The sequence below is a fragment of the Dermacentor albipictus genome, chromosome 9, assembly GCF_038994185.2.
Source record: "Dermacentor albipictus isolate Rhodes 1998 colony chromosome 9, USDA_Dalb.pri_finalv2, whole genome shotgun sequence".
Taxonomy (NCBI): domain Eukaryota; kingdom Metazoa; phylum Arthropoda; class Arachnida; order Ixodida; family Ixodidae; genus Dermacentor; species Dermacentor albipictus.
In genome coordinates, this window is record NC_091829.1 from 18177901 (window position 1) to 18203683 (window position 25783).

Sequence of the window (25783 nt, forward strand, 5' to 3'; positions counted from 1 at the left end):
GGCAGAACTTTCCAAGTTAATCAACAAGCGTAAGACAGCGGACATAAGGAAGTATATTATGGACAGAATTGAACATGCTCTCAGGAACGGAGGAAGCCTAAAAACAGTGAAGAAGAAACTAGGAATTGGCAAGAATCAGATGTATGCGTTAAGAGACAAAGCCGGCAATATCATTACTAATATGGATGAGATAGTTGAAGTGGCTGATGAGTTCTATAGAGATTTATACAGTACCAGTGGCACCCACGACGATAATGGAAGAGAGAATAGTCTAGAGGTATTCGAAATCCCAAAGGTAACGCCGGAAGAAGTAAAGAAAGCCTTCAGAGATATGCAAAGGGGGAAGGCAGCTGGGGAGGATCAGGTAACAGCAGATTTGTTGAAGGATGGTGGACAGATTGTTCTAGAGAAACTGGCCACCCTGTATACGCAATGCCTCATGACTTCGAGCATACCGGAATCTTGGAAAAACGCTAATATAATCCTAATCCATAAGAAAGGGGACGCCAAAGATTTGAAAAATTATAGACCGATCAGCTTTCTGTCAGTTGCCTACAAGGTATTTACTAAGGTAATCGCAAATAGAATCAGGAGCGCCTTAGACTTCTGTCAACCAGAGGACCAGGCAGGATTCCATAAAGGCTACTCAACAATAGACCATATTCACACTATCAATCAGGTGATAGAGAAATGTGCAGAATATAACCAACCCTTATATATAGCTTTCATTGATTACGAGAAAGCGTTTGATTCTGTCGAAACCTCAGCAGTCGTGGAGGCATTACGGAACCAGGGTGTAGACGAGCCGTATGTAAAAATACTGAAAGATATCTATAGCGGCTCCTCAGCCACCGTAGTCCTCCATAAAGAAACCAATAAAGAAGCTCGTCAGGCAGGGAGATACGATTTCTCCAATGCTATTCACAGCGTGTTTACAGGAGATATTCAGTGACCTGGATTGGGAATAATTGGGGATACGAGTTAATAGAGAATACCATAGTAACTTGTGATTCGCTGATATTGCATTGCTTAGTAACTCAGGGGACCAATTGCAATGCATGCTCACTGAACTGGAGAGGCAAAGCAGAAGAACGGGTCTAAAAATTAATCTGCAGAAAACTAAAGTGATGTTTAACAGTCTCGGAAGAAAACCGCAATTTACAATAGGTAGCGAGGCACTGGAAGTCGTAAGGGAATACATCTACTTAGGGCAGGTAGTGACTGCGGATCCGGATCATGAGACGGAAACAATCAGAAGAATAAGAATGGGCTGGGGTGCGTTTGGCAGGCATTCTCAGATCATGAACAGCAGGTTGGCATTATCCCTCAAGAGAAAAGTGTATAATAGCTGTGTCTTACCAGTACTCACCTACGGGGCAGAAACCTGGAGGCTTACGAAAAGGGTTCTGCTGAAATTGAGGACGACGCAACGAGCTATGGAAAGAAGAATGATAGGTGTAACATTAAGTGATAAGAAAAGAGCAGATTGGGTGAGGGAACAAACGCGAGTTAATGACATCTTAGTTGAAATCAAGAAAAAGAAATGGGCATGGGCAGGACATGTAATGAGGAGGGAAGATAACGGATGGTCATTAAGGGTTACGGACTGGATTCCAAGGGAAGGGAAGCGTAGCAGGGGGCGGCAGAACGTTAGGTGGGCGGATGAGATTAAGAAGTTTGCAGGGACGACATGGTCACAATTAGTACATGACCGGGGTTGTTGGAGAAGTATGGGAGAGGCCTTTGCCCTGCAGTGGGCGTAACCAGGCTGATGATGATGATGCCCTCCTTCTCCATTATCCAGCTTCACTAGCGAAATGCTCAGTGCGATTAATATGTATCCTCACATGTTCCATCATCGCCGCTTTATTTACTAGTCAGTTTAAGCCTTACAAACATTAAATTGAACACTCAAACTTTAGGATCGCCACCCGTGACAATATGCTCCATTATTTTGTTATTGTTTTTTTTTTTGCAAGTGGTAGTGCAACGTACTAGGGATACGTCTTATGCCTCAAATGCTCTCGATCGAGTACACACTACACAATGTAACTTCACTTCTATGATTAACTTCTTTTTACCTTTGAAGAGGAGCGGAAAAGGTTTTAGAAAGTGAATACCGAATGCCTGTAAAATGAGGCAGATTTTCTATGTAAGCACTGTGAGTGACAGCAACTCGAATGAAAATGTGGAAGCAATGAAGCGTACAATCGACCGTTCAGCTTATCCTAGCTTCAAACAACTCTAAATTGTTCCAAAGACTCGGCGCCAGGTAGTGATCGCATCATTTATGAAGTGATCGAAAACGGACATTCAGAAATTCTAAAAACACTTCTATCTTTTTTGAATGCTATGTTGGGAGCCGGATACATTCCATTTCCTTGAAAGAAGCTATTGTTATCCCCATACTTAAACAAGGGGCGAACTACATCGACGAAATACGTAAGGCACATTGGTTATATATATATTTAAAACCAGATGTAGCCTGTGGCTAACAGTTCAAAGTGTGTAACATTTTTGCACGCCTTAGCGGTAATTACGTTCTTTGAGGATTGTAGCAGCAGGAACTGTGAAACACAGACACAGAAAGGAAAGAACAGACACGAAAGTAGCCGCAGTGTGAACTGATTTTTTGATTGAAATTTATGCGTTTTAAATTAGGTGCCCGGATCTGGCTCCTTTTATCTACTTCTCACTAAAAGGGACGAGATTTGGCGACAAAATAAGAAGCGCGGGAATTTCAATAAAGAAATAACTTGACAGTGAAAGAATGTCAAGGTCTGTTCGTTTCTGTGTCTGTGTCCTACAATTTCTGCTGCTAAAATCCTCGAAGAATGAACCAACCAGCTCAGTTAAACCCCCCCCCCCCTTTTGACAATAATTACATATGCAGCGTATCTGGAGCGTTATAACTGTGTTTTAGGAACAGCGCCGTACTTAACATGCTATGCAGAAGGGTTGAAATCTGGGCCAGTTGGTACATACTTGAACGAAAAAAACCAGTCGTTGTGATGTGAACTTCTCCTCTTGTCCTTTGTGTTCCTGACTGGTTTTTTTCGTTCAAGTTTAACATGCTACCCTGGGAGAACTGTAAACATCACTGTAACTGCAAAGATCACATATAGATGTGAGCTAACGGGTCGAATATTATGTGCAATTTCTTCAGCAAGTCCCGGAAAGCATATATGCTGGAAGGTTTCAAACTGACCACTGAGATAGAGGCAACGTCTTAAAGTGTGGGATTTAATTATAGGCCACTGAGACAGTTATAGCAGCTGCTGAAAAGGAAGAGCTTCGCTGGAAATTCAGTTGCTATTCTGCACTCTTTTGTAGTGTGTTTGTACCGTTATCGACTGGGAACTTGCATAGGCTCAACTTTGTGTACCGTCTAGAAAGCTGATATTCGGTATTTGTTATCATTATTCGTGTTGCAGTAGTAGTTTGGCTAATGACGCTCGCGACACCATTTATGCAATTCAAATATGTTAGCCAAAGATTCCTGCATTACTTGCAGGTGATTTTAAGTACTGGAATATTGTTTGCTATACTCCTGTCACTCAATTGAGTTTGTTTTGTACTATGTGTACGGAGCCTCCGTTATGATTTGCACTGCGACCAAATTTTTTATACCGTGCATCAGCGTGGACTGCATCTTTTACTTCGTGCTATATCTGCTTATTACAACACCAGCTCTTTGTAGTTCCATTTATTATCTTCCTGGAGTGAGTGACCACTGTGTTTTTTGCTTCATGGTAAATGTACTGGTTGATCAAGCATGAGCGTAATCATACTAAGCATGTAACAAATTCTGGAGCTGCTGAATTTGATGATGTTAACCATAAGTTTTGTGTTTTCATCGATGAAACCTCTCAGGGTTTCTCAGAGCAGTAGCTAAATGCCAATTGGAAACTATATGAGTAGTAGCGTCCCTTACAAGCGCTTGCTACACTAAATCTACTAACGTCTAATAAGCACATGCTTCGTTTAAACAACCGTAAAGTGTAAACGAATGCTTAGTTTTGCTAAAGTTATCAACTCCGCATCACGTTGAGATAACTACAGCTTGTTAATTGCAGACAATAAACAGAGCTGATATCACCAGAAGGTATATTGTTTAATAATACGCTGTTTCATGCTGACTAGCAATCCAAGACAATTTCCAAAGCTTAATTATAACATGTGTACTTGCCATGCTACATTTCAGACATGGCCAAAAATTTATCCATAGTGAAGAAAGTGCCAGTGTCGTAAACAATATGTTTTCTTTGTCGTTCTCGTATCATGACAGTTTTCGTAATCCTGATTATGGTACATTTGTGTTTCGCACGATGCATTTGATTTGTTTACTATTCGGCAGATAGATCAGTTTTATGGAGATGTTGAATTAGCCATGAGAGAAGTGCAAACTCATTATACTATAGGCATCAGTGACTTCAATGCAAAAGTGGGGGAAAAGCAGGCTAGTCAACAATCAACTAGCGACTATGGCGTCCATTCTAGGAACACTAGAGGAGAGACACTGGTAGAATTCGGGGAAATGAATAAGCTGCGAATAATGAACACTTTCTCTAGGAAGCATGGCTACAGACAGTGGACCTGGAAAAGCCCTAGTAGTGCCTTAATTGTGAAACAAGAAATAGATTTCCTACTTTCTGCCCATCCTGGCATAGTGCAGGATGTAGAAGTGTTAGGGTCAAGTACAGTGACCATAGGTTAGCGAGGTCTAGAACTCACCTCAATTTGAAGGGAGAAAGAGTAAAATTGGTCAGGAAGAAACAGGCCAACCGAGACACAGTAAGGGTAAAAGCAAACAGATGCGGGCTGGTGATTGAAAACAAATGTGCGGACTTAGAGCAGAGAGATGAATATGGCATAGAGGTAATCAATGAAATGGTAACTAAGCTACCTTCAGAAGCAGCAACTGAAGTGGGTGGTAAGGCACCAAGGCAACCAGTAGGTGAATTCTCCCAAGTAACAAAGGCGCTAATAAAAAAACGACAAAGAATTGAAGTGCCCAACTCAAGTGATGAGGTAGAGTTCGCGGAACTGTCAGAACAGGTCAACAAGTAGAAAATATTCGATTTCCGAATTTATAAGTCCAGAAACACTGAGGAAGCAGTAAAATATCGATGCAGCATGAAATCAGTGAGAAGGAAACTTAGCATAGCACAAACCAAGTTATATGCTCTAAAAGATAAGCAGGGGTAATATAAGCGTTCTCGAAGGTATAATAAAAGCAGCGGAATAATTCTATGTTCACCTGTACAGTGGAGTGTACACCCAGAGGACCCAGGAGTACTCCATTCGAAACAATAATGAACAGGATACAGAAACTCCTCTTATAACTAGAAATGCGATCAGAAGGGCCTTGCAAAATAGGAAACAGGGAAAAGCGGCAGAAGATGGAATAATAGTCAATTTAATCAAAGATAGAGAAGACACAATGCCAGGAAAACTGGCGGCTCTCTATACAGTGTCTAACGACTGCAAGGGTCCCAAAAACTGGATGAATGCAAACATTATACTAATCCACAAAAAGGGAGACGTAAAAGAACTGAACAATTATAAATCCATTAGCTTACTCCGAGTATTATATAAATATTTACCAAAAGAATCTCCAATAAAATAAAGACAACACTGGACTTAAGTCAACCAAGGGAACAGGCTGCCTCCAGGAAGGGGTACTCTACATTAGATGACATCCATGTCATTAATCAGGTTATCGAGAAATCCGCAGAGTATAATAAGCCTCTCTATATGGCTTTCATAGATTACGAAAATGCATTTGATTCAGTATAGAGATACCAGTACTCATAGAGGCATTACGTAATCAAAGAATACAGACCGCTTATGTAAATACCTGGGAAAATATCTACAGAGGTTCTACAGCTACCTTAATTGTACACAAGAAAAGCAGGAAGATACCTATAAAGAAAAGGGTCAGACAAGAAAACACAATCTCTCCAATGCTATTCACTGCGGGCTTAGAAGATTCAAGCTATTAAACTGGGAAAGCTTAAGAGTAAAGATCGGCGGCGAATACCTCAACAACCTTCGGTTTGCTGATGACATTGTTCTGTTCAGCAACACTGAGGACGAGTTACAACAAATGATTGAGGACCTCAACAGAGAGAATGTAAGAGTGGTGTTGAAAATTAATATGCAGAAGACAATTATAATGATCAATAGCCGGGCAAGGAAATAGGAGTTCAGGATCGTCAGTCAGCCTCTAGTGTCTGTGAAGGAGTACGTTTAGCTAGGTCAATTACCCACAGGGGACCCTGATCATGAGAAGGAAATTTACAGATGAACAAAAATGAGTTGGAGCATGTGCGGTTGACTGGAAGCTTACCAATATCATTGAAAAAAAAAGGTGTACAATAAGTGCATTCTAATGGTACTAACACAGGGGGAAGAAACTTGGCGCCTGACAAAGCAGCTCGCGAAAAACCTAATGTCTTGTTGAAGAGTGATGGAACAGGACATTAACTAGGGCTATTGTGTCCACAGACTCATTGAGTGTAGTCCGAGCCCTAATGAATGTACATAAACATAAAAACACTGTCTGTAATGAACTGTATACATTGCTATGCTCAGCTTACAGTGCTAAACAAATGATCATCTTATGCTGGATACCTGGCCACTGTGGTATAAAAGGCAACGAAGCTGCTGACGAGAAAGCTACTTCAGTAGCTTTTAGTGACACGGACATAAACATACCCATCCCAGCCGCAGATCTTAAAGCATACTTGCATCACAAGCTGAAAATACGCTGGCAGCAACAGTGGAATGCTCAGATATCAAATAAACTGCACTGGATAAAACCCAAATTAGGATATTGGGTATCGGAGAGAACATCACGATATAACGAAGTGCTCCTTTGCCGATTAAGAATAGGACACACTTACGGCACTCACTCTTACCTCTTGACTGAGAGGTACGCTCCGACTTGTAGTAAGTGCGGCCAAAATCTCACAGTCCTGCATGTTCTTATTCAATACCCTGCAATAGAAGCACAGAGAAAAAGGTATTTCATTTCTGCATATCGCGAAAATATTCCTTTTCACCCGAAATTTTTTCTTAGCAATGAACCACTTTTTAATCCGAAGCTAGTCTTAGAGTTTTTAGCTGAAACAGACACTCTGGAAATCATTTGGCCAGGGAAATTTTAGCGCACATGTCACAGCCCCTCTACCCAAAGGCTTTCTCGAAGCTAAAGTGTCAATGTTATGTTTTATTCTGTCATGTTTTTAACGAAACCCCATTACCATAGCCCACAGCACTACTTAGGCAGTGTCATTATTTTAGCAACTATATATTTTACGCCATCCACAGCGACCGCTTTTAGGTCTTTTTACAGCCGTGTCACATATACCATGAGAAATTCATTGTCTAATTCATTGTCTACACCACCCACAATGCACCGTTAACATCACCTTTGTCATGGCGCTCTTTGGCCATACCTGGCCCTTGCACCATAAAACACCACACATCATCAAGAGTGATGGAACAAAAAATGTCAGGCATAACGTTAAGGGATATCAAAAGAGCGGTGTGAATTAGAGAGCAAACAGGTATAGCCGATATTCTGATTGACATTAAGAGAAAAAAATGGATCTGGACAGGTCATGTAATGCATAGGTTAGATAACAGGTCTACCATTAGGATTACAGCATGGTTGCCAAAGAAGGGAAGTGCAGTCAAGGACGGCAGAAGACTAGGTGAGGTGATGAAATTAGGAAATTCGCAGGTGCTGGTTGTAATTGCTTGGTGCAGGACAGGGGTGATTGGAGATCGCAAGACGAGGCCTTCATCCTGCAGTAGACATAAATAGGCTGCTACTGCTGATGATGATGATCATTATTTTAATTGAAAACCTTAAAACATTCTGTTCAGCTGGTGCGAACAGCAACTCTATAAGGTTCTTATTAATACTAAAGTATGCAGCTCCGGAATTCTCTCTCTTGAAACTGTCTTCCGGATGATTGGAATGTGGGAAAAGCTATTCCTTTCTTTTACTAGTTTTGTGGCAAGCATTCTCGTTCATCTCATATTAAATTTTGAAGCGTATAGATTGCGAGTGAATCAAGCAGAATCATGGAAGTTCCAATTTATTGTCATACAGCTAAATCCCTAGAATATGACGCATTTTTTTAGAAGGCTTAACACTGTTCACAAAAAACATTATCGAGGGAAACGTACAGTGGCGTACCAACAATTTTTCAAATAGGGGTGTGAGGAGTTGGCAAACCACATGCGATCCGATCCTCTACTAATCCACAAAAATGGAGACGTTAAACAATTGAAAAATGTTAAGCCCATTAGCTTACTCCCATTATTATATAAAATATTTACCGACATAATCTCCAATAAAATAACGGCAACACACGACTTTAGTCAACCAAGGGAACAGGCTGGCTTCAGGAAGGGATACTCTACAATGGATCACATCCATGTCATAAATCAGATTATTGAGAAATCCCTAGATCATGATAGGCCTCTCTATACAACTTTCATAGATTACAAAAATGCATTTGATTCAGTAGAGATACAAGCAGTCATAGAGGCGTTATGTAATCAAGGAGTACAGACCGCTTATGTAAACATCTTGGAAAATACCTACAGAGATTCCACAACTACCTTAATTCTACACAAGAAAAGCAGGGAGATAAAGAAAGGGGTCAGACAGGGAGCCAATCCCTCCAATGCTGTTCACTTGGGAGAAGTATTCAAGCTATTATACTGGGAAGGCTTAGGAGCAAGGATCGGCGGCGAATATCTAAGCAACCTTCGGTTTGCCAATGACACTGTTCTATTCAGCAACACTGTAGACGAATTACAACAATTGATTGAGGACCTTAAGAGAGAGAGTGTAAAAGTGGGGCTGAAGATTAATCTTCAGAAGACAAAGATAATGATGAGTAGCCGGGCAAGAGAACAAGAATTCGGGATCGCCAGTCAGCCTCTAGAGTCTGTAAAGGAGTACGTTTAACTAGGTCAACTATTCACAAGGAAGCCTGACCATGAGAAGGAAATTCACAGAAGAATAAAAATGGGTTAAATCGCATACGGCAGACATCGTGAGCTCCTGACTGGAAGCTTACAGTTAACATTAAAAAGGAAGGTATACAATCAGTGCATTTTACCTGTGATGACAAATGGGGCAGGGACTTGGAGACTGACAAAGAAGCTTGAGAATAAGTTAAGGACTGTGCAAAGAGCGTGGAGCAAAGAACGCTAGGCATAATTTTAATAGACAGAAAGAGAGCGATTTGGATCAGAGAGCAAATGGGTATAGACGATATTCTAATTGACATGATAAGAAAAATATGGCGCGGGGCAGGTGATGTAATCATAGAGCAGATAACCGTTGTACCGTTAGGGTGACAATATATTTGCGGGTATATATATATATATATATATATATATATATATATATATATATATATATATATATATATATATATATATAATCAGCCTATTTTATGTCCACTGCAGGACGAAGGCTTCTCCCCGTGATCTCGAATTACCCATCCTGCGCCAGCCAATTCCAACTAGCACCCGCTAATTTACTCATTTCGTCGCACCACCTAGTCTTCTGTCGTCCTCTACTCCGCTTCCCTTCTCTTGGTGTGTGTGTGTATATATATAGATATATATATATATACAGTGTTTCAGGTAACTTCAGCCAAAGATTAAACATATGCAAATTTCACGTTGCAGGACGGAAGCAAGGTAATGTTGTCTGCCGTCACTAGGAGATAGATTATTTTTGTGCTCGGCCTAACTACATAGTCTAAATAATTAATCAACTTCTCAAACATTATAATTCGATGAAGACTGTCAATGATTATTGTACACGAACATCGAAAACTCCAGATACAGCTTACTGTTGCTCAATATGTGCTACTTAAAGGTGATTTCCAGAGCGAGAAAGAAGCCTGCGAATGCTCGCAAAGCGCCTCGAGCAGGCAGACGCATGGCAATTTTGCTTGTATTCATGGGCTTCTTTCGCACTCGGAAAACCACTTTTCCGTAGCATGTATTGAGCCAAGATGCTGTACCGGGAGTTTCTTATGTCGCTCTACAATTTTCTTATTACCACTTTTCATCTAATTATATTTGAGAAGTTGAGTAAATATGTAAGATTACTCTAATTAGACGGCATAGAAAAAATAACTGCAAGCGGGATAGCAGAAAATGGACGTGGAGTAGCCCGAATGGCGAGACTAGAAATGAGATAGACTTCATACTCTGCGCTAACCCTCGCATCATAAAAGATGTGGACATGCTCGGCAAGGTGCGTTGCAGTGACCATAGGATGGTAAGAACTCGAATTAGCCTAGACTTGAGGAGGGAACGGAAGAAACTGGTACATAAGAAGCCGATCGATGAGTTAGCGGCACGAAGGAAAGTAGGAGAATTCCGGATCAAGCTACAGATCAGGTATTCCGCTTTAACTCACGAAGAGGACCTTAGAGCTGAAAAAATGAACGACAATCTTATGGGCATTGTTAAGGAGTGTGCAATAGAAGTCGGTGGTAACTCTGTTAGACAGGATACCAGTAAGCTATCGCAGAAGACGAAAGATTTGCTCAAAAATTGCCAATGTATGAAAGCCTCTAACCCTACAGCTAGAATAGAACTGGCAGAACTTTCCAAGTTAATCAACAAGCGTTAGACAGCTGACATAAGGAAGTATAATATGGATAGAATTGAGCATGCTCTCAGGAACGGAGGAAGCCTAAAAGCAGTGAAGAAGTAACTAGGAATAGGCAATAATCAGATGTTTGCGTTAAGAGACAAAGCTGGCAATATCATTACTAATATGGATGAAATAGTTCAATTGGCTGAGGAGTTCTATATAGATTTATACAATGCCAGTGGCTCCCACAACAATAATGGAAAAGAGAATAGGCGAGAGGAATTTGAAATCCCACAAGTAACGCCTGAAGAAGTAAACAAAGCCGTGGGAGCTATGCAAAGGGGGAAGGCAGCTGGGGAGGATCAGGTAACAGATTTGTTGAAAGATGGCGGGCAGATTGTCCTAGGAAAAGTGGCCACTCTGTATGGGCAATGCCTCATGACCTCCAGCGTACGGAATCTTGGAAGAACGCCAACATAACCTTAATCCATAAGAAAGAGGATGGCAATGACTTAAAAAATTATATAGACTGATCAGCTTACTGTCCGTTGCCTACAAAGTATTTACTAAGGCAATCGCAAATAGAATCAGGAACACCTTAGACTTCTGGCAACCAAACGACCAGGCAGGATTTCGTAAAGGCTACTGAACAATAGACCATATTCACACTATCAATCAGGTGATAGAGAAATGTGCAGAATGTAACCAACCCTTATATATAGCTTTCATTGACTACGAGAAAGTGTTTGATTCAGTCGAAACCTCAGCAGTCATGGACGCATTAGGGAACCAGGGTGTAGATGAGCCGTATGTGAAAATACTGGAAGATATCTATAAAGGCTCCACAGCCACCGTAGTCCTCCCCAAAGAAAGCAACAAAATCGTAATAAAGAAAGGCGTCAGACAGGGAGATACGATCTCTCCAATGCTATTCACAGCATGTTTACAGGAGGTATTCAGAGACCTGGATTGGGAAGAATTGGGGATAAAAGTTATTGGAGAATACCTTAGTAACTTGCGATTCGCTGATGATATTGCATTGCTTAGTAACTTAGGGGACCAATTCCAAGGCATTCTCACTGACCTGGAGAGGCAAACCAGAAGGGTGGGTCTAAAAATTAATCTGCACGAAACTAATGTTTAACAGTCTCGGAAGAGAACAGCAGTTTACGATAGGTAGCGAGGCCCTGGAAGTGGTAAGGGAATACATCTACTTAGGGCAGGTAGTGACCGCAGATCCACATCATGAGACTGAAATAAGAAGAATAAGAATGGGCTGGGGTTTATTTGGCAGGCATTCTCAGATCATGAACAGCAGATTGCCATTATCCCTCAAAATAAAAGTGTATAACAGCCGTGTGTCACCAGTGCTCACCTACGGAGCAGAAACCTGGAGGCTTACGAAAAGCGTTCTACGTAAATTGAGGACGACGCAACGAGCTATGGAAAGAAGAATGATGGGTGTAACTTTAAGGGATAAGAAAAGAGCAGATTGGGCGAGGGAACAAACGCGAGTTAATGACAGCTTAGTTGAAATCAAGAAAAAGAAATGGGCATGAACAGGACATGTAATGAGGAGGGAAGATAACCAATGGTCATTAAGGGTTACAGACTGGATTCCAAGAGAAGGGAAGCGTAGCAGGGGGCGACAGAAAGTTAGGTGGGCGAATGAGATTAAGAAGTTTGCAGGGACAACATGGCCACAATAAGCACATGACCGGGATAGTTGGAGAAGTATGGGAGAGGCCTTCGCTCTGCAGTGGGCATAGCCAGGCTGATAATGATGAAGTTAAGAAGCCTGCAAATGCATTTGCCTGTTATTTTTTAATTTATTAGAATATACGTATTTCTTGATCACACATGATGAACCATGGTGGCCTGAAAAAGTATTTGAATTTGCATTTATTTTTTTGACAATACACAAGTTTGTATATATGATACAAGACCAAAAAGCAGTGAGCGCCCAGAGGTCTCTGATCTCGCCCAGTAGCAGCAGTGTAGCATACATAAGAAAAAAAGTATTGTTACAGACAATTTTGCTAAATAGACAAGGAATTGTACTTGGTGTTTCAGTCTACATACAGCAGAAATGTATCGCTTGTTAAGGTAATAGCGTGGTCATGGTTATACACAACGACGTGTAATCAACATATATGGCTTACAATATTCACAAGAAAAAAAAGACAGCGGATGTATGCAACTTTGGAGAAGACGAAAGAAATTTTCAGGGAAGCTGTTCCTTTCGAACAGCTTCAATGAAAGTTTCCATTTTTTGTAATTATATCACATAGTTTAAACAGTTGCCCCTATATGTCAGTTCCGCTTGAAACCTTGCCCACACATAGTGCTATGGAGCACTTCTTTTTGGTATTTTTTTAAACAGACAGTAATTCATTAGCGTGCATGTTACTTCATGATGCCGTGATGTACATCATGGTACATCAGGGTACTTCTTTGCTGTGATGTACTTCTTTCCTCCTTGCGTTCCCCCCCCCCCTTCCCCCCGCCCACTCAAGTTTCTCGAGCTCTGATATCGCTTGAGTTCACAGTTCTCCCAGAGCGGGTGGATCAATTCCGCTTTGTTTAGTAAAACTCACTCATAAAGCTTTGTATCACTTGCTTGCATAATTTGCTACAAATGTCAGAATTATATAGTCACCTGTCTTTAAAGTTTACTTACATGGTGTCGATAACGCGCCCTTTGATTTCACCAAATATAAGCAATGCGTTTTATTTGGTTCACCGAGGACATTGCATAAAGCAACTGGGAATGCCTTATGATGCATGAAAAAATAGGGGGCAAGAAACTACGGCTCAGTCATTACCTGCAACGCTTGTAGCTAGACCAGGAAATTAAACATCTTTATCGTACATTGAACTTACAATGACCCCCCTACCCTTTCCACTAAATATTAACCTGTTGTAATCAACAGCTATATCGGACCAGTGGGAAGCCTTACAGAAAGTGGCCACATCACATGTTCTAAAACTTGAATAGGGATTTTTTAAAGACGTTTGATCCAACCTCATATATCTTCGCACAGCGAACGACTAATTTTTGCTCACTTTTGTCTTTGTGGCAGTTATAATTCTGTCAGGGCTGTGGTTTCAATTCTGCCTCGCTTGATACACAGGCTCATAACACATTAGAGCGCTTGCATGCATAATTTATGGCAAAAGTCTCAATTACCCGTCTATATTGATCTTTGTCTGAATATCAAACATTACCTGGTCCTCCGAGTCATAAGCTATAAAAATGCTGATTCCTTTAGTTCAGTGGGGAACAGGCAACCCCATAATATTATGCATGAAAAAGTAAAAAAAAATGAAAGAAATGAGGATTCAATAATTATTCATAACACTTGTAAACAAGCCAGACCCGCCAAAACTTCGCCACACATTGTACTTAAAACGCTGACTATTCCGGCAACGCATAAAATATCTGAAAAGCAGAGTTCTCTTGGGACATTTGCAAACCTAGCTAATTAACAATGTGACACTTTTGAATACTTGCTTACAGTTTTTTTAAGCGGTATTTGATCAACACGAATTTACCATCGCACATAAACTTGGCGTATATTTCCCGCTGTGTTTGCAAAATTTCAGCTCAGTTGTAGTTGTATCTATGACGGCATAGCCGTCTATTCTGTAGGAATAGGTGAAATTAACCCACTAATTTGGAACATTGCCTACATATTGGCCATACCATGCCCCTAATTTCCCCCAGATATACACAAGATGCCTTGTTTCGGTCACCAAGGACATCCTAGAAAGAAACTACGCATCGCGTATTTATTTATTTATTTATTTATTTATTTATTTATTTATTTATTTATTTATTCTGGTACCTGACAGCCTCCAAGTGAACTATAATGTGAGTGGCGTTACAAATTTGGGTGCAAACAGAAGAATTTTGGACATTCCTAACTGAATGTCTTATGAAATAGTAAATGAATAAACTGGGAAACGGAACGAAGTAGAAATATTTCAGAACAAACTGCTACATATTTTTTACTTTGAAGTTAATGGGGTCAGAGATGTGAACAATGTCCTCTGGAAGACCATTCCAATACAAGATTGCACGTGACAATGCTGAGTTGAAGGCAGTGGCTTTTCTCGAAAGTTGTTTCAAGGTGAGGTAACTATGCAATTCGTACAATGTGCGATGCGGCATCCTAAGAGGTAGACTAAGTGCATGATGGCTATAAACAAGTGTATGGAAAAGGCATATAAGTGTGATTGTTCTGCGAGATTCTAATCAAGGGACAAGGACTAATGTTAGTTATGCCAGAATTCCGCCTGTAGTCTCGTGCATTAAAACGAGCCGCACGATTTTTTATGCATTGAAGGGAATGAATGAGGTATTGTTGATGAGATGACCAAATGGAAATTGCATGTTGAAGTTGAGGGCGAACAAATGTTTGATAGCTGAGTTGCCGAGTCGAACTGGGCACGCCTGTGAGGTGACACTTAAAAAAATCTTATGTGCGGTTAGCTTTAGCATCAACTTTTTACTATGTGGGTTGCCCATGAGAGATTAGGCAAAAAATGAACATGGGGGTACTTGCATGATGACGCGAGGCTGACTGGACTGTTATTAAGTGAACAATATATATAAAGAATTGGATCGCTTGCGGCTAAATGTCGTTAATCAGCATTTATCATTGCTAAAGGACATATGCCATGATGAGCACCAGGTAGTAATGGGGTCAAGATCTTCATGGTGATTAACAGAGCGGATTTTGCGATAAAGAACGCAGTTGTTGGTGAACAAACTGATTGTCGAGCTGATATGTAATCGTATGTCATTAATGAAGATGGGAAAGAATAATGGGCCGATTACACTGCTTTCGGGCACGCCATATGATGCATCATTACGGGAAGATAATTATTTATAAACTGAAGTGAACTGTTTACGAAAAGATGAGAAGCTTCTAATCCAAGAAATTGTTAAGGAATCAAGGTACAAAGAAGATAGTTTTGATATTAGACAACAATGGGGAATGCGATCAAAGGCTTTGGCAAGGTTGAGGAATAAACAGTCGTTTTGAATACTTTCGTGCATTCCAAGAAATAGTTCGTGAGTAAACTCAAGTATTTTTTCCTCGAATAATCCTCTCTTTCTAAACCTATGCTGCTTTGAAAAAAATAAATCGCTGCTTTCTAAATGTAGTGACATGTTAGATGCAATAATATGTTCGACAAGTTTGCCAGATATGGTTGTCAGTGATAATGGGCGATAGCAACGTAAGTTCGGTCACCGTATTCAAAAATTGGAATGGCTTTTCGAGTTTTCCACTTGTATGTAGAAAGAGATTCTCAAAAAATATGACTGAGTATGATGCTTGAATGAACCATGGCATGTTTCAGAATTTTTGAGTTAATGCCATCGACCACACATGAAGTAGTAACTTTTAAATTATTAATCAATGATGGAATAGATGTCACTGTAACGTCCATAGGGCTCATGTACGCAAGGTCATAATTGGGTGCCCATTGAAGATTGGAACAGTCTTCCTTCATGAACATATTGGTGAAAAAGTTGTTAAAAGTATGACAGCATTCATCTTGGGCGATAGAATCACCAGTCTCATCAACCAGCAAAAATATAGACAGTTGAGCAGCTAAAATTGTTTTCCAAAATTTTTTGGGATTGTGTTTAAGGAGGGTTCCTTAAGGTTCATTAAGGTTTAAGATAGATTAAACTACGAAGGTTCCTGTGGTTGCACGGTTTAGATGAGCTAGCAAGAAGTCTTATGCAACGTATGTAAGTGTTCCTCAGCTGAGTGAATTCCTTTTTACACTGACTCCAGACTTCATTCAATATCTTTGCAATATCCTCTGCGCACTTGACAATTCGCAGGTTATCTTTTCTATCTTGCTGTGTCTCTTCCCTTGATAGTCCTTACACTAAAGCTGCATCGTCCCAGTATACGTTGATTCTTAGTTTCTTTATATCTGGTCTGAATAGCAGAAAGTCGTACGTCACCCCCGTTATCACCAGTATTTCACTCTCTATTTCATGACCTTGGAACTCGATGTATACTGAAGCCCACCGATTATGCATTGTCACTTTTCCATCGTACCCTTGCACCCGTAGTACTCTTCCAATATACAGGTGACTTGAATCTACCAGCTTGGCATTTATTATAGACACAGAAGCACCGCTGTCAACCAAAGCCATCATAGGTCTATTTCCCACTTTGACAGGAATGTGAAGTAGTCTAGAGAAAGTTAAATAAACAGTCTCAGTTGTGGTCATCGGGTCGGACTGATCACCCTTCTTTATTAGTTTTTGTCGTCGGAGACTCTTGAGCGTCTGAAAGTAGGGGGACAGGGTCGTTGCCGACATTGTCGACTCGACCTCTGGGAGCACGCCAACCCAACTTCTCTGTACTGCCTGCAAGGCGGCTATGTTCTCGCGGATTACAGCTTGACCAATCCACGCTGGTCCGTCTGAAGTGACTGCTTGAGCCAGCGGCTATGTTTTCTTCTGAAGTGGATGGCATGTCTTGAAGGCACTCCAGGAGCCCGTCTATAGTTTTAGGTGATCACGCTTGCACTAGCTTCAGGACTTCCGCGGGCAATTCGTGCATTATTAGTGCTACTATGGCAGAAGGAGGAAGCATAGGCTCGGCCAGCTTTAAAAGGCGGCATTTTTCAAAGAAATACTCGACAGGGAGCCCTGCTTGAATTTGAAATTAAGCGCGGCGTCCCATTTTTGCACTGGGTTGCTTCGGAATGTCGTCAAGAATTTTTCCTTCCACTGGTTCCAAGAGTTGCCAACATCTTCAATAATGTGCAGATCGTACCACTTCCGTGCAACACCTCTTAAATAACTACGCATGTTGGTAATCTTGTCCTCATTAGAGTGCCATTTGTTCTTCCCAGCGGCATATTCATAGAATTCGAGCCAACTTTCTGGGCTTGAAGACATGCCATTGAACACATCGGGTTCTACAAGATTAGTCGCCGGCTTCTCGGCGTTTAGAGAGCTTATGTGTGACGTCGCCAGTTGGTTTTGTTGCGCCATCTGTTCTTGTAGCTGAAGAGCTTTCAAAACGAGGCTCACCTCTTCTGTCGAAGACCGTGATCCAGAGTCCTTTCGACGCATCGGTTGAAGAACTAACCCAAGTAACCACGGATATCCGTGGGACGTCCACCATAAGTCTCAACGTCCATCCATCCGGATATCCAACACGGACGTCCGTGGGACGTACAGGAGAAGTCCATATCCTGTTTGGATGTCCGAAGGACATCCCACCGGGATGTCCATGGGACATCCCATTTTGAACGTCCGCTGGCTGTCCATAAATAGGCATGCCCAGGATATACACTAGTGAGTTATATGTAAACTAGCATAAATATATTGCCGGAAATTTTAGTTTGTTCATATTATATTTGTTTATTTTTGTTCTCTATCGGACACAGTTCATTCTTTTTTCAAAGCAAAATAAATATATTTCCAACTTGATATCAATTCTGCCCACTTTAACATCGCAGTATTAAAATACGATTTTTTTTTTCTATCGGTGGGTCATACAAACAATTTGTAGTTTGCTTTAAAAAAAATGCTTGTGGATGACTAGCAGAATATATAAGCGCCCATTTGAAGCCACTTATTCGACCTAGAGCCAAGCACTCAAGTTATCCCTCATTATGAAAAGTTCCTGATCATAGAGTTTTGGTCCTCACCTCCGAACATGTAGGTTCAGGTTTATCATTGAAACAGGAAGTAAAACACGTTGTTGGGCTAGTTGGTGCATTGTATTAAGAAAAAACCAGCAAAAAAAAAAAGACGGACACAGGAAACATACACAAGACAGGCCTCTTCCAGCCTCTTTCCTGTCTTCTCGTATGTTTCCTGTGTGCGCCTGTTTTTGGCTGGTTTCTTAAAACAGGAAGTTGTGGTCAGTGTTCAATTGTGCATACAATAATATCATTATAGGTAACAAAAACAAATCTCAAAGGCTACGCTTTTGGTGGCTGCGTGCGTTGAAAGCGATTACGAAAGCTATAATGCGTCAGAGCCGCCATGCATTGACAGTAATCTCAAAGGCTATGTTTTTCTGGCGCCGACAGCTTTAGCAGAAACTAAAAACTCGAAAATCAGATACCGAATATTCCCAGAATAAGTAAATATTTCACTGTGTAATAATAGAATATTTTAAAAACCTATTTATGTTTGCGTAGATGCACGTGGAAGTGTTACAACCTTGGCAAAGCAGAACGCTGCAGTCATCCAACCCAATCCAAGCTCTAGCCATCGTCGCCACGCCATTTTTCATTCTGCGATCGTTTTAAGGGCAGCGGAGCAGCGTTTGTCACCTTCCGTGCCTGCCAAAGTCTCCTACTCAGCTACCAAGGTATGACAGCTACATCGATTTCTTTTTTAATTCGTTTGGGTATTGAAATGTGTTTTCTTCACAGGTGCCAGGATGCCTAGACTGCGGGAGAAGCCGCACGCGCGAAAAAGAGCGTCGCTGGAAACAAAGACGATATTCGAGGACTTCGGATCTCGCACCGGCAGCCAGCAGTCAACAGCTCGAGAATTCGCAAGTCTAGAACTGTGCAGTGGCGCGCATACCCCGCACGCATGCATTAACATGTGCGTTCGGGCTGTCCCTGCAAACATTTGTACGCCTTGTGATGCTGGTCGCTGCACCGAGGCGACATCGGAAGTTCAGGACGGTGGTTGTGGCACTACGCGCACTAAGGACAATGTGCCTTGCTTCCCTGATGGATATACTCTACGTGACGCTTCGGATGGTTCACTTCGCTGTGAGAACGGAACAGGATCCCTTAGGAGAGGTGTACGCACAAGTCAATGCGGGTTTTCTGGTAAGCAGGGCCCCGGAGTCTACATTTTCTTTAGCTACCGCGGACTCATCGGCGCCCTTTGATTCTCCTGGCAAACAGCTTCTCCTTGCTAATGCGCTCATGATCAGAGCTGTAGCCGTCAGTAGCGGCAAGATCGCCTGCTGATCTCTACGAAAATAAAAAGCTCCTTTTAAAAAAGTGAAGAATATATTAGTTCTTTTTATCTACAAGTTTGTTTAATATCGTGAGAATATGGTCACTACGGCCACGGCGGGGACATTGTAAACGAGAGTACGCATTCGATGGCCAAGTGAGTTTTAATAATTGTAAGAACGCACTACGCCACGAGAAAGAGCTATTGTTTAAAGAAAGTGAAGAATATATTGATTGTTCTTCACTAATAGTTCGTTTAGCCACGTCAGAATGTGGAGACATTGGGAACGAGAGTACGCATTTGACGGCAAGTTGACTTACGAGAACGCACTACGTCGCGAATAACATTTAAGCTGCAATACCATTAAGCATGTCCGTGTGGCACCCCGCGAATGACATTAAAGTTTAAGGCATTAGCCAGTTAATGTCATTTTTTGTGCCCGTGTCGCAGAGTGCTAGTGAAGTGATGTAGTCAAGATTAATTCCTTCATGTCATTTCTGTTGCTTTCGCTGCTTAATAATGCTAATTGATGTGTTTTTGCTCTTTCTTTTTATTCCATGCTGCAAACTCAAATGTCAAAGCAGGGTGGGCAATAAGTATTTTTGTTCTGCTGTTTTCTACCTTGTTGTTGTGCTATTGAAATTGCAAGTTTTCTTCTTTATCCGTGTATTTATTTGTTCTTTGAACAGTACGCATATATCTGCTTATTGGTCTTTTTATGTATATGTATAAGGTGACAATAAACGTTTAATTGTATTTGGAAGTTGGTGTAAGTTCATTTCTCGTTTATTTAAAACAAGAATGCATTCAAGCATTAGACCAATGTAATATATATAATGGTCCGGTGCTTGAATGTGTCCCGGCCACTATTGTCGCTTCAAGGCATGTGTATATCTGGAATATCCCCGGGAAGACACACACACACACACACACACGCACACACACACACACACACACACACACACGCACACACACACACATATATATATATATATATATATATATATATATATATATATCCTGAACGTCCCCTGAATGTCCATGCTGGATGTCCGCGTCGGACGTACTACGGATGCCAAAGCGATTACCTTTGGATTTCCCAGGGACGTCCCTCGGACGTACGTCGGACATTCATGGATATCCCACGGACATCCCGAATATCCAGAAAGGACGTCCGTCGGACGTCGCCCGGATATCCGTGGTTACTTGGGAAGTCGTCGAAGATCACCAGGCGCAAGTTCACTTTCACCGCACCCTTCCAACGTAGTTCAGCAATGTCTATGGAAGCCTTCTCTAAAACCAGGTTCACGAGTTCTGCCGAGTTGAGTTCACGAGGTAGTTCCACCGCTGGTTCGTCTTGAGCTTGGTATCTCGAAAAGATTATCTTCTTTGCGGAGGTCTCCTCGAGGAAAAATGTCACCCACATGTTGGAGTCAGTTGTCGGCTGCGCCAAAATATTGTAGCGTTCCTAGTTAAAGGACACAGTAGACGTAAAGCATTGCTGTGGAACTGGCGTCCATCTCGTCTACATTTATGTCTCACCTTCTCTCTTCACTTCCTCTGTCCCCCCTGTTCCCGCGCTTCTTCATCTTCTATTCGAAAGCTCATCCCGCTTCAATTACTAATGGTGAACATTCTTCCACAAGGCGTCTCGCTCGCAGGGAAAAAGCCAGCCTGGGGCACCTGCAAATGAACTAAGATATGGCAAAGCTCTCGTGAACGACACGCGCTATGTTTTTGATGCTAAACCTAAGTACGCGACAGAAAAGGATCAAGAACAATGTGCAATAAGTTCTGAATTTCTGTTATCAAACAACCTGCTGGTTATTCGGCATAGCAAAGTGACAGGGGAATTGGAATGTCTTTGCCACATCATGTATATGTATATCCTGTTTACTATAATTCGAAGAGTTCTGAACATTTCCTCTTCCTTCAACCATTGGCCCTAGCTTTCCACACATTGTCACCTTGACGAATACATGACCTTCGACTAATGGCTTCCGAAATCTTTGAACATGCCAATCGCTTCGAAATTGATCGGCAGGATCAGTGATGGCGTCGTGGAGGCAGCGTTTTCGACATTTGTGATGACAATCCTTATTCATGAATTTCTTTTATTTAGATCACGCTGCAGTCCGTAGTCGAAGCAGGGGTGGCATAATACAATGAAAGGTAACAAATAAATTCTAACAATACACAAAAATAGAAGCAGTGAAAACATGGTTCAGTAGTAGACACACTGTAATAACTATTTACAGGTAAAGCTCATGCAACACTGCGAAGCACTAGTCACAGACATTAATTTCACAGCCATCATAGTTTGAATCCTCAAATCATGAAGAAAAAGCTACATAATTTTCAAATTCGGGGTAATTATTTCCCAAAATGTCTTCAGATGGTTAGACTCATCAATAGTCCAAGATAAAAGGAATACATAAAATATTAGTGAACGCGAAGTGCAATTCAAGAGTGAGCATGCGTACATCTAGTTTGTCTAGAATTTCTGTTACTACTGATCTCAAAATCGTCTGGGCTTCATTTACGATACATTACCAGAAAGTTATTATAAGTGTCTTTTATGCCCTCCTTCTCCCTTATCCAACTTCATTAGCGAAATGCTCAGTGCGATTAATATGTATACTCACATTTTCCATTATCACCGCTTTATTTACTAGGCAGTTTAAGCCTTCCAAACATTAAATAGTATACTCAGATTTCAGGATCACCACCCGTGACAATAGGCTTCCTTATTTTGTCATTTTTTTTCGCAAGTGGCAGTGCAACGTCTTAGGGATACGTCTTATGCCTCAAATGATCTCGATCTAGTATTTACTACTCAGCGTAACTTCACTTGTATCATTACCTTCTTTCCACCTTTGAAGAGGAGCTGAAGAGGTTTTAGAGAGTAATTAACGAAGGAGATCGCCTGTAAAATGAGGCAGATTTTCTAAGTGAGCACTCTGACCAGATCTACAGTGAATCGCACTACACACACTTTCCTGCGGTTCAAAATGCAGAGTGACAGCACCTTGAACGCAAATGTGGAAGCAATGAAGACTACAATCGCCCATTCTGCTTAGCTTAGCTTCAGACATATCTAAATTGTTGCAAAGACTCGGCGCCAAGTAGTGATCACATCATTTATGAAGTGATCAAACACGTACATTTAGAAATTCTAAAAACACTGCTATCTTTTTTAATGCTATGTTGGGAGCCGGATACATTCCATCTGCTTGAAAAGAAGCAATTGTTATCCCCATACTTAAACAACAGGTGAACTACATCGACGAAATACGTGAGGAACATTGTTTATTTATATTTAAAATCAGATGTAGGCTATGTTTAGCAGTTCAAAGTGCGTAAAATTTTTGCACACTTTAGCAGTAATTACATTCTTCGAGGATTGTAGCAGCATTAAATGTAGAACACAGAAACGAAAGAATAGACATGAAAGCAGCCCCACAGTCAACTGATGTCTTGATTGAAATTCCCGCGTTTTCTATTAGTCACCAAATCTGGCCCCTTTTATCTACTTATGACGAGAAGGGATGAGATTTGGCGACGAAATAAAAAGCGCGAAATATCAATAAAGAAATCACTTGACGCTGAACCTATGTCCACGTCTGTTCGTTCGTTCCTGTGTCTGTGTTCTACACTTTCTACTGTTACAATCCTCGAAGAATGAACCTACTAGCTCAGTTACCCCCTCCCCCCCTTCTTTTGACAGTAATTACATATGCAGGGTATCTGAAGCATTAAACCTGTGTTTTAGAAACAGCGCTGAATGTAACATGCTACCCTGGGAGAACTGTAAACATCAAGAAGATCACATCTGTTAAAACGGATGGAATATTGTGTGTAATTTCTTCAGCAAGTACCGGAAAGCGTATATGCTGGAAGATTTCAAACAGACCAGTGAGATAGGGGCAGCGTTTTAAAGTCTGGGATTTCATTATAGGCCACTGAAATGTTTATTGCAGCTGCTGAAAAGAAACAGCTTCGCTGGAAATTGGGTTGCTATTCTGCAAGGTCACACAATTCTGCACTCTTTTGTTGTGTGTTCGTACCGTTAGCGACTGGGAACTCGTATAGGCTCAACTTTGTGTGCCGCCTAGAAAGCTGATATTCGGTATTTGTTATAATTATCCGTGTAGCAGTCGTAATTTGGCTAATGGCAATCGCGACACCATTTATGCAATTCCAATATGTTAGCCAAACGTTCCTGTATTACTTGCAATAGATTTTAAGTAACGGAATATTGTTTTGTATACTGCTGTCACTCACTTGAGTTTGTTTTGTACTAAGTGTACGGAGCCTCTGTTATGATTAACACAATTAACAAATTATTTATACCGTGCATCAGCATGGACTGCATCATTTACTTTGTGCTATATCTGCTTACTACAGCACCAACTCTTTGCAGCTCCATTTATGATCTTCCTGGAGTGAGTGACCACTGTGTTTTTCACTTCATGGTAAATGTACAGGTTGATCAAGCATCAGCGTAATCTTACTAAGCATGTAACAAACTATGGAGCTGCTGAATTTCATGATGTTAATCATAAGTTTTGTTTTCATCGATGAAACCTCTCAGGGTTTCTCAAAGCAGTAGCTAAACACTAAGTGGAAACTATATGAGTAGTAGCGTCCCTCACAAGCGCTTGCTACACTAAGTCTAGTAACATCTAATAAGCACATGCTTCGATTAAACAACCATAAAGTGTAAACGAATTCTTCGTTTTGCTAAAGTTGGCAACTCTGCATCACGTTGGGATAACTACAGCTCGTTAATTGCAGATTATAAAGAAGAGCTGAGATCACCAGAGGGTATATTGTTTAATAATACTCTCAGTTTTATGCTGACTGGCAATCCAAGACAATTTCCGAAGGTCAATTATAAAATGTGTACTTGCCATGCTACACTTCAGACACGGCCAAAAATTTATTCATAGTGAAGAAAGTGCCAGTGTCATAAACAATATGTTTTCTTCGTCGTTCTCGTATCATGACAATTCTCGTAATCCTGATTGTGGTACATTTGTGTTTCGCACGATGCATTTGATTTGTTTACCATTCGGCAGATCAGTTTTATGGAGATGTTGAATTAGCCATGAGAGAAGTGCAAACTCATTATACTATAGGCATCAGTGACTTCAATGCAAAAGTGGGGAAAAAGCAGGCTAGTCAACAACCAACTAGCGACTACGGCGTCCATTCTAGGAACACTAGAGTAGAGATGCTGGTAGAATTCGGGGACATGAATAAGCCGCGAATAATGAACATCTTATCTTAGTTCCTTAGCATGGCTACAGACAGTGGACCTGGAAAAGCCCTAGTGGTGCCCTAATGGGGAAACAAGAACAAGATTTCATACTTTCTGCCAATCCTGGAATAGTGCAGGATGTAGAAGTGTTAGGGTCATGTACAGTGATCATAGGTTAGCGACGTCTAGAACTCACCTCAATTTGAAGGGAGAAAGAGTAAAATTGGTCAGGAAGAAACAGGCCAACCGAGACACGGTAAGGGTAAAAGCAAACAGACGCAGGCTGATACTTGAAAAAAATATTGCGCCTTAGAGCTGAGACATGAATATGACATATAGGTAATGAAAGAAACCGTAACTAGGCTGGCTTCAGAAGCAGCAACTGAAGTGACAGGTAAGGCATCAAGGCAACCAGTAGGTGAGCTCTCCCAAGTAACAAAGGAGCTAATAAAGAAACGACTAAGAATTGAAGTTTCCAACTCAAGTGATCAGATAGAGTTCGCGGAACTCTCGAAACTGGTCAAGAAGTAGAAAATAAGGGATTTCCGAAATTATAACGCGAAAAACACAGAACAAACAGTAACAAATCGACGAATCATGAAATCAGTGAGAAGGAAACTTGGCATAGGAGAAACCAAGATATATGCTCTGAAAGATTAGCAGGCTAATATGAGCATTCTCAAAGGTATAATAAAGCAGCGGAAGAATTCTTTACTCACCTGTGACCTGTACAGTACCCAGAGGACTCAGAAATACTCCATTCGAAACAATAATGAACAGGATGCAGAGACTCCTCTTATAACTATAGATGAGATCAGAAGGGCCTTGCAAAATAGGAAACAGGGAAAAGTGGCAGATTAAATAATAGTCGATTTAATCAAAGATAGAGAAGACACAATGC

At 41.1% G+C, this 25783-nt stretch overlaps 2 protein-coding genes and 1 long non-coding RNA gene across 48 annotated transcripts in view; 2 read left to right on the forward strand and 1 right to left on the reverse strand.

Annotated features, from left to right (window-relative positions):
• LOC135903748 (uncharacterized) overlaps positions 1-25783 on the forward strand; it is a 162101-nt gene that overhangs the window by 37142 nt on the left and 99176 nt on the right. The window lies entirely within an intron of this gene.
• The window catches only part of LOC135903733 (uncharacterized), a 119035-nt gene that overhangs the window by 28155 nt on the left and 65097 nt on the right, over positions 1-25783 (reverse strand). For 4 of the 40 annotated variants that reach the window (XM_070525486.1, XM_070525485.1, XM_070525487.1 and 1 more), the window contains 5 exons: positions 25602-25706; positions 22483-22545; positions 21162-21302; positions 20708-21063; positions 6909-7002 (listed from right to left, as the gene is read on the reverse strand). In XM_070525486.1, the coding sequence (XP_070381587.1) occupies positions 6909-7002; positions 20708-21045 (432 nt within the window). In that variant the 5' untranslated portion in view covers positions 21046-21063; positions 21162-21302; positions 22483-22545; positions 25602-25706. Of the gene's footprint in view, positions 1-1359; positions 1435-6908; positions 7003-20707; positions 21088-21161; positions 21314-22482; positions 22546-25601; positions 25707-25783 lie in introns of all 40 variants that reach the window. The other 36 variants (XR_011508536.1, XR_011508540.1, XM_070525491.1 and 33 more) reach the window with 24 other exon arrangements.
• Positions 17740-20382, forward strand: LOC139049728 (uncharacterized). The gene is made up of 2 exons (XR_011508546.1): positions 17740-19011; positions 19076-20382. It is a non-coding gene; the product is annotated as an uncharacterized lncRNA (long non-coding RNA).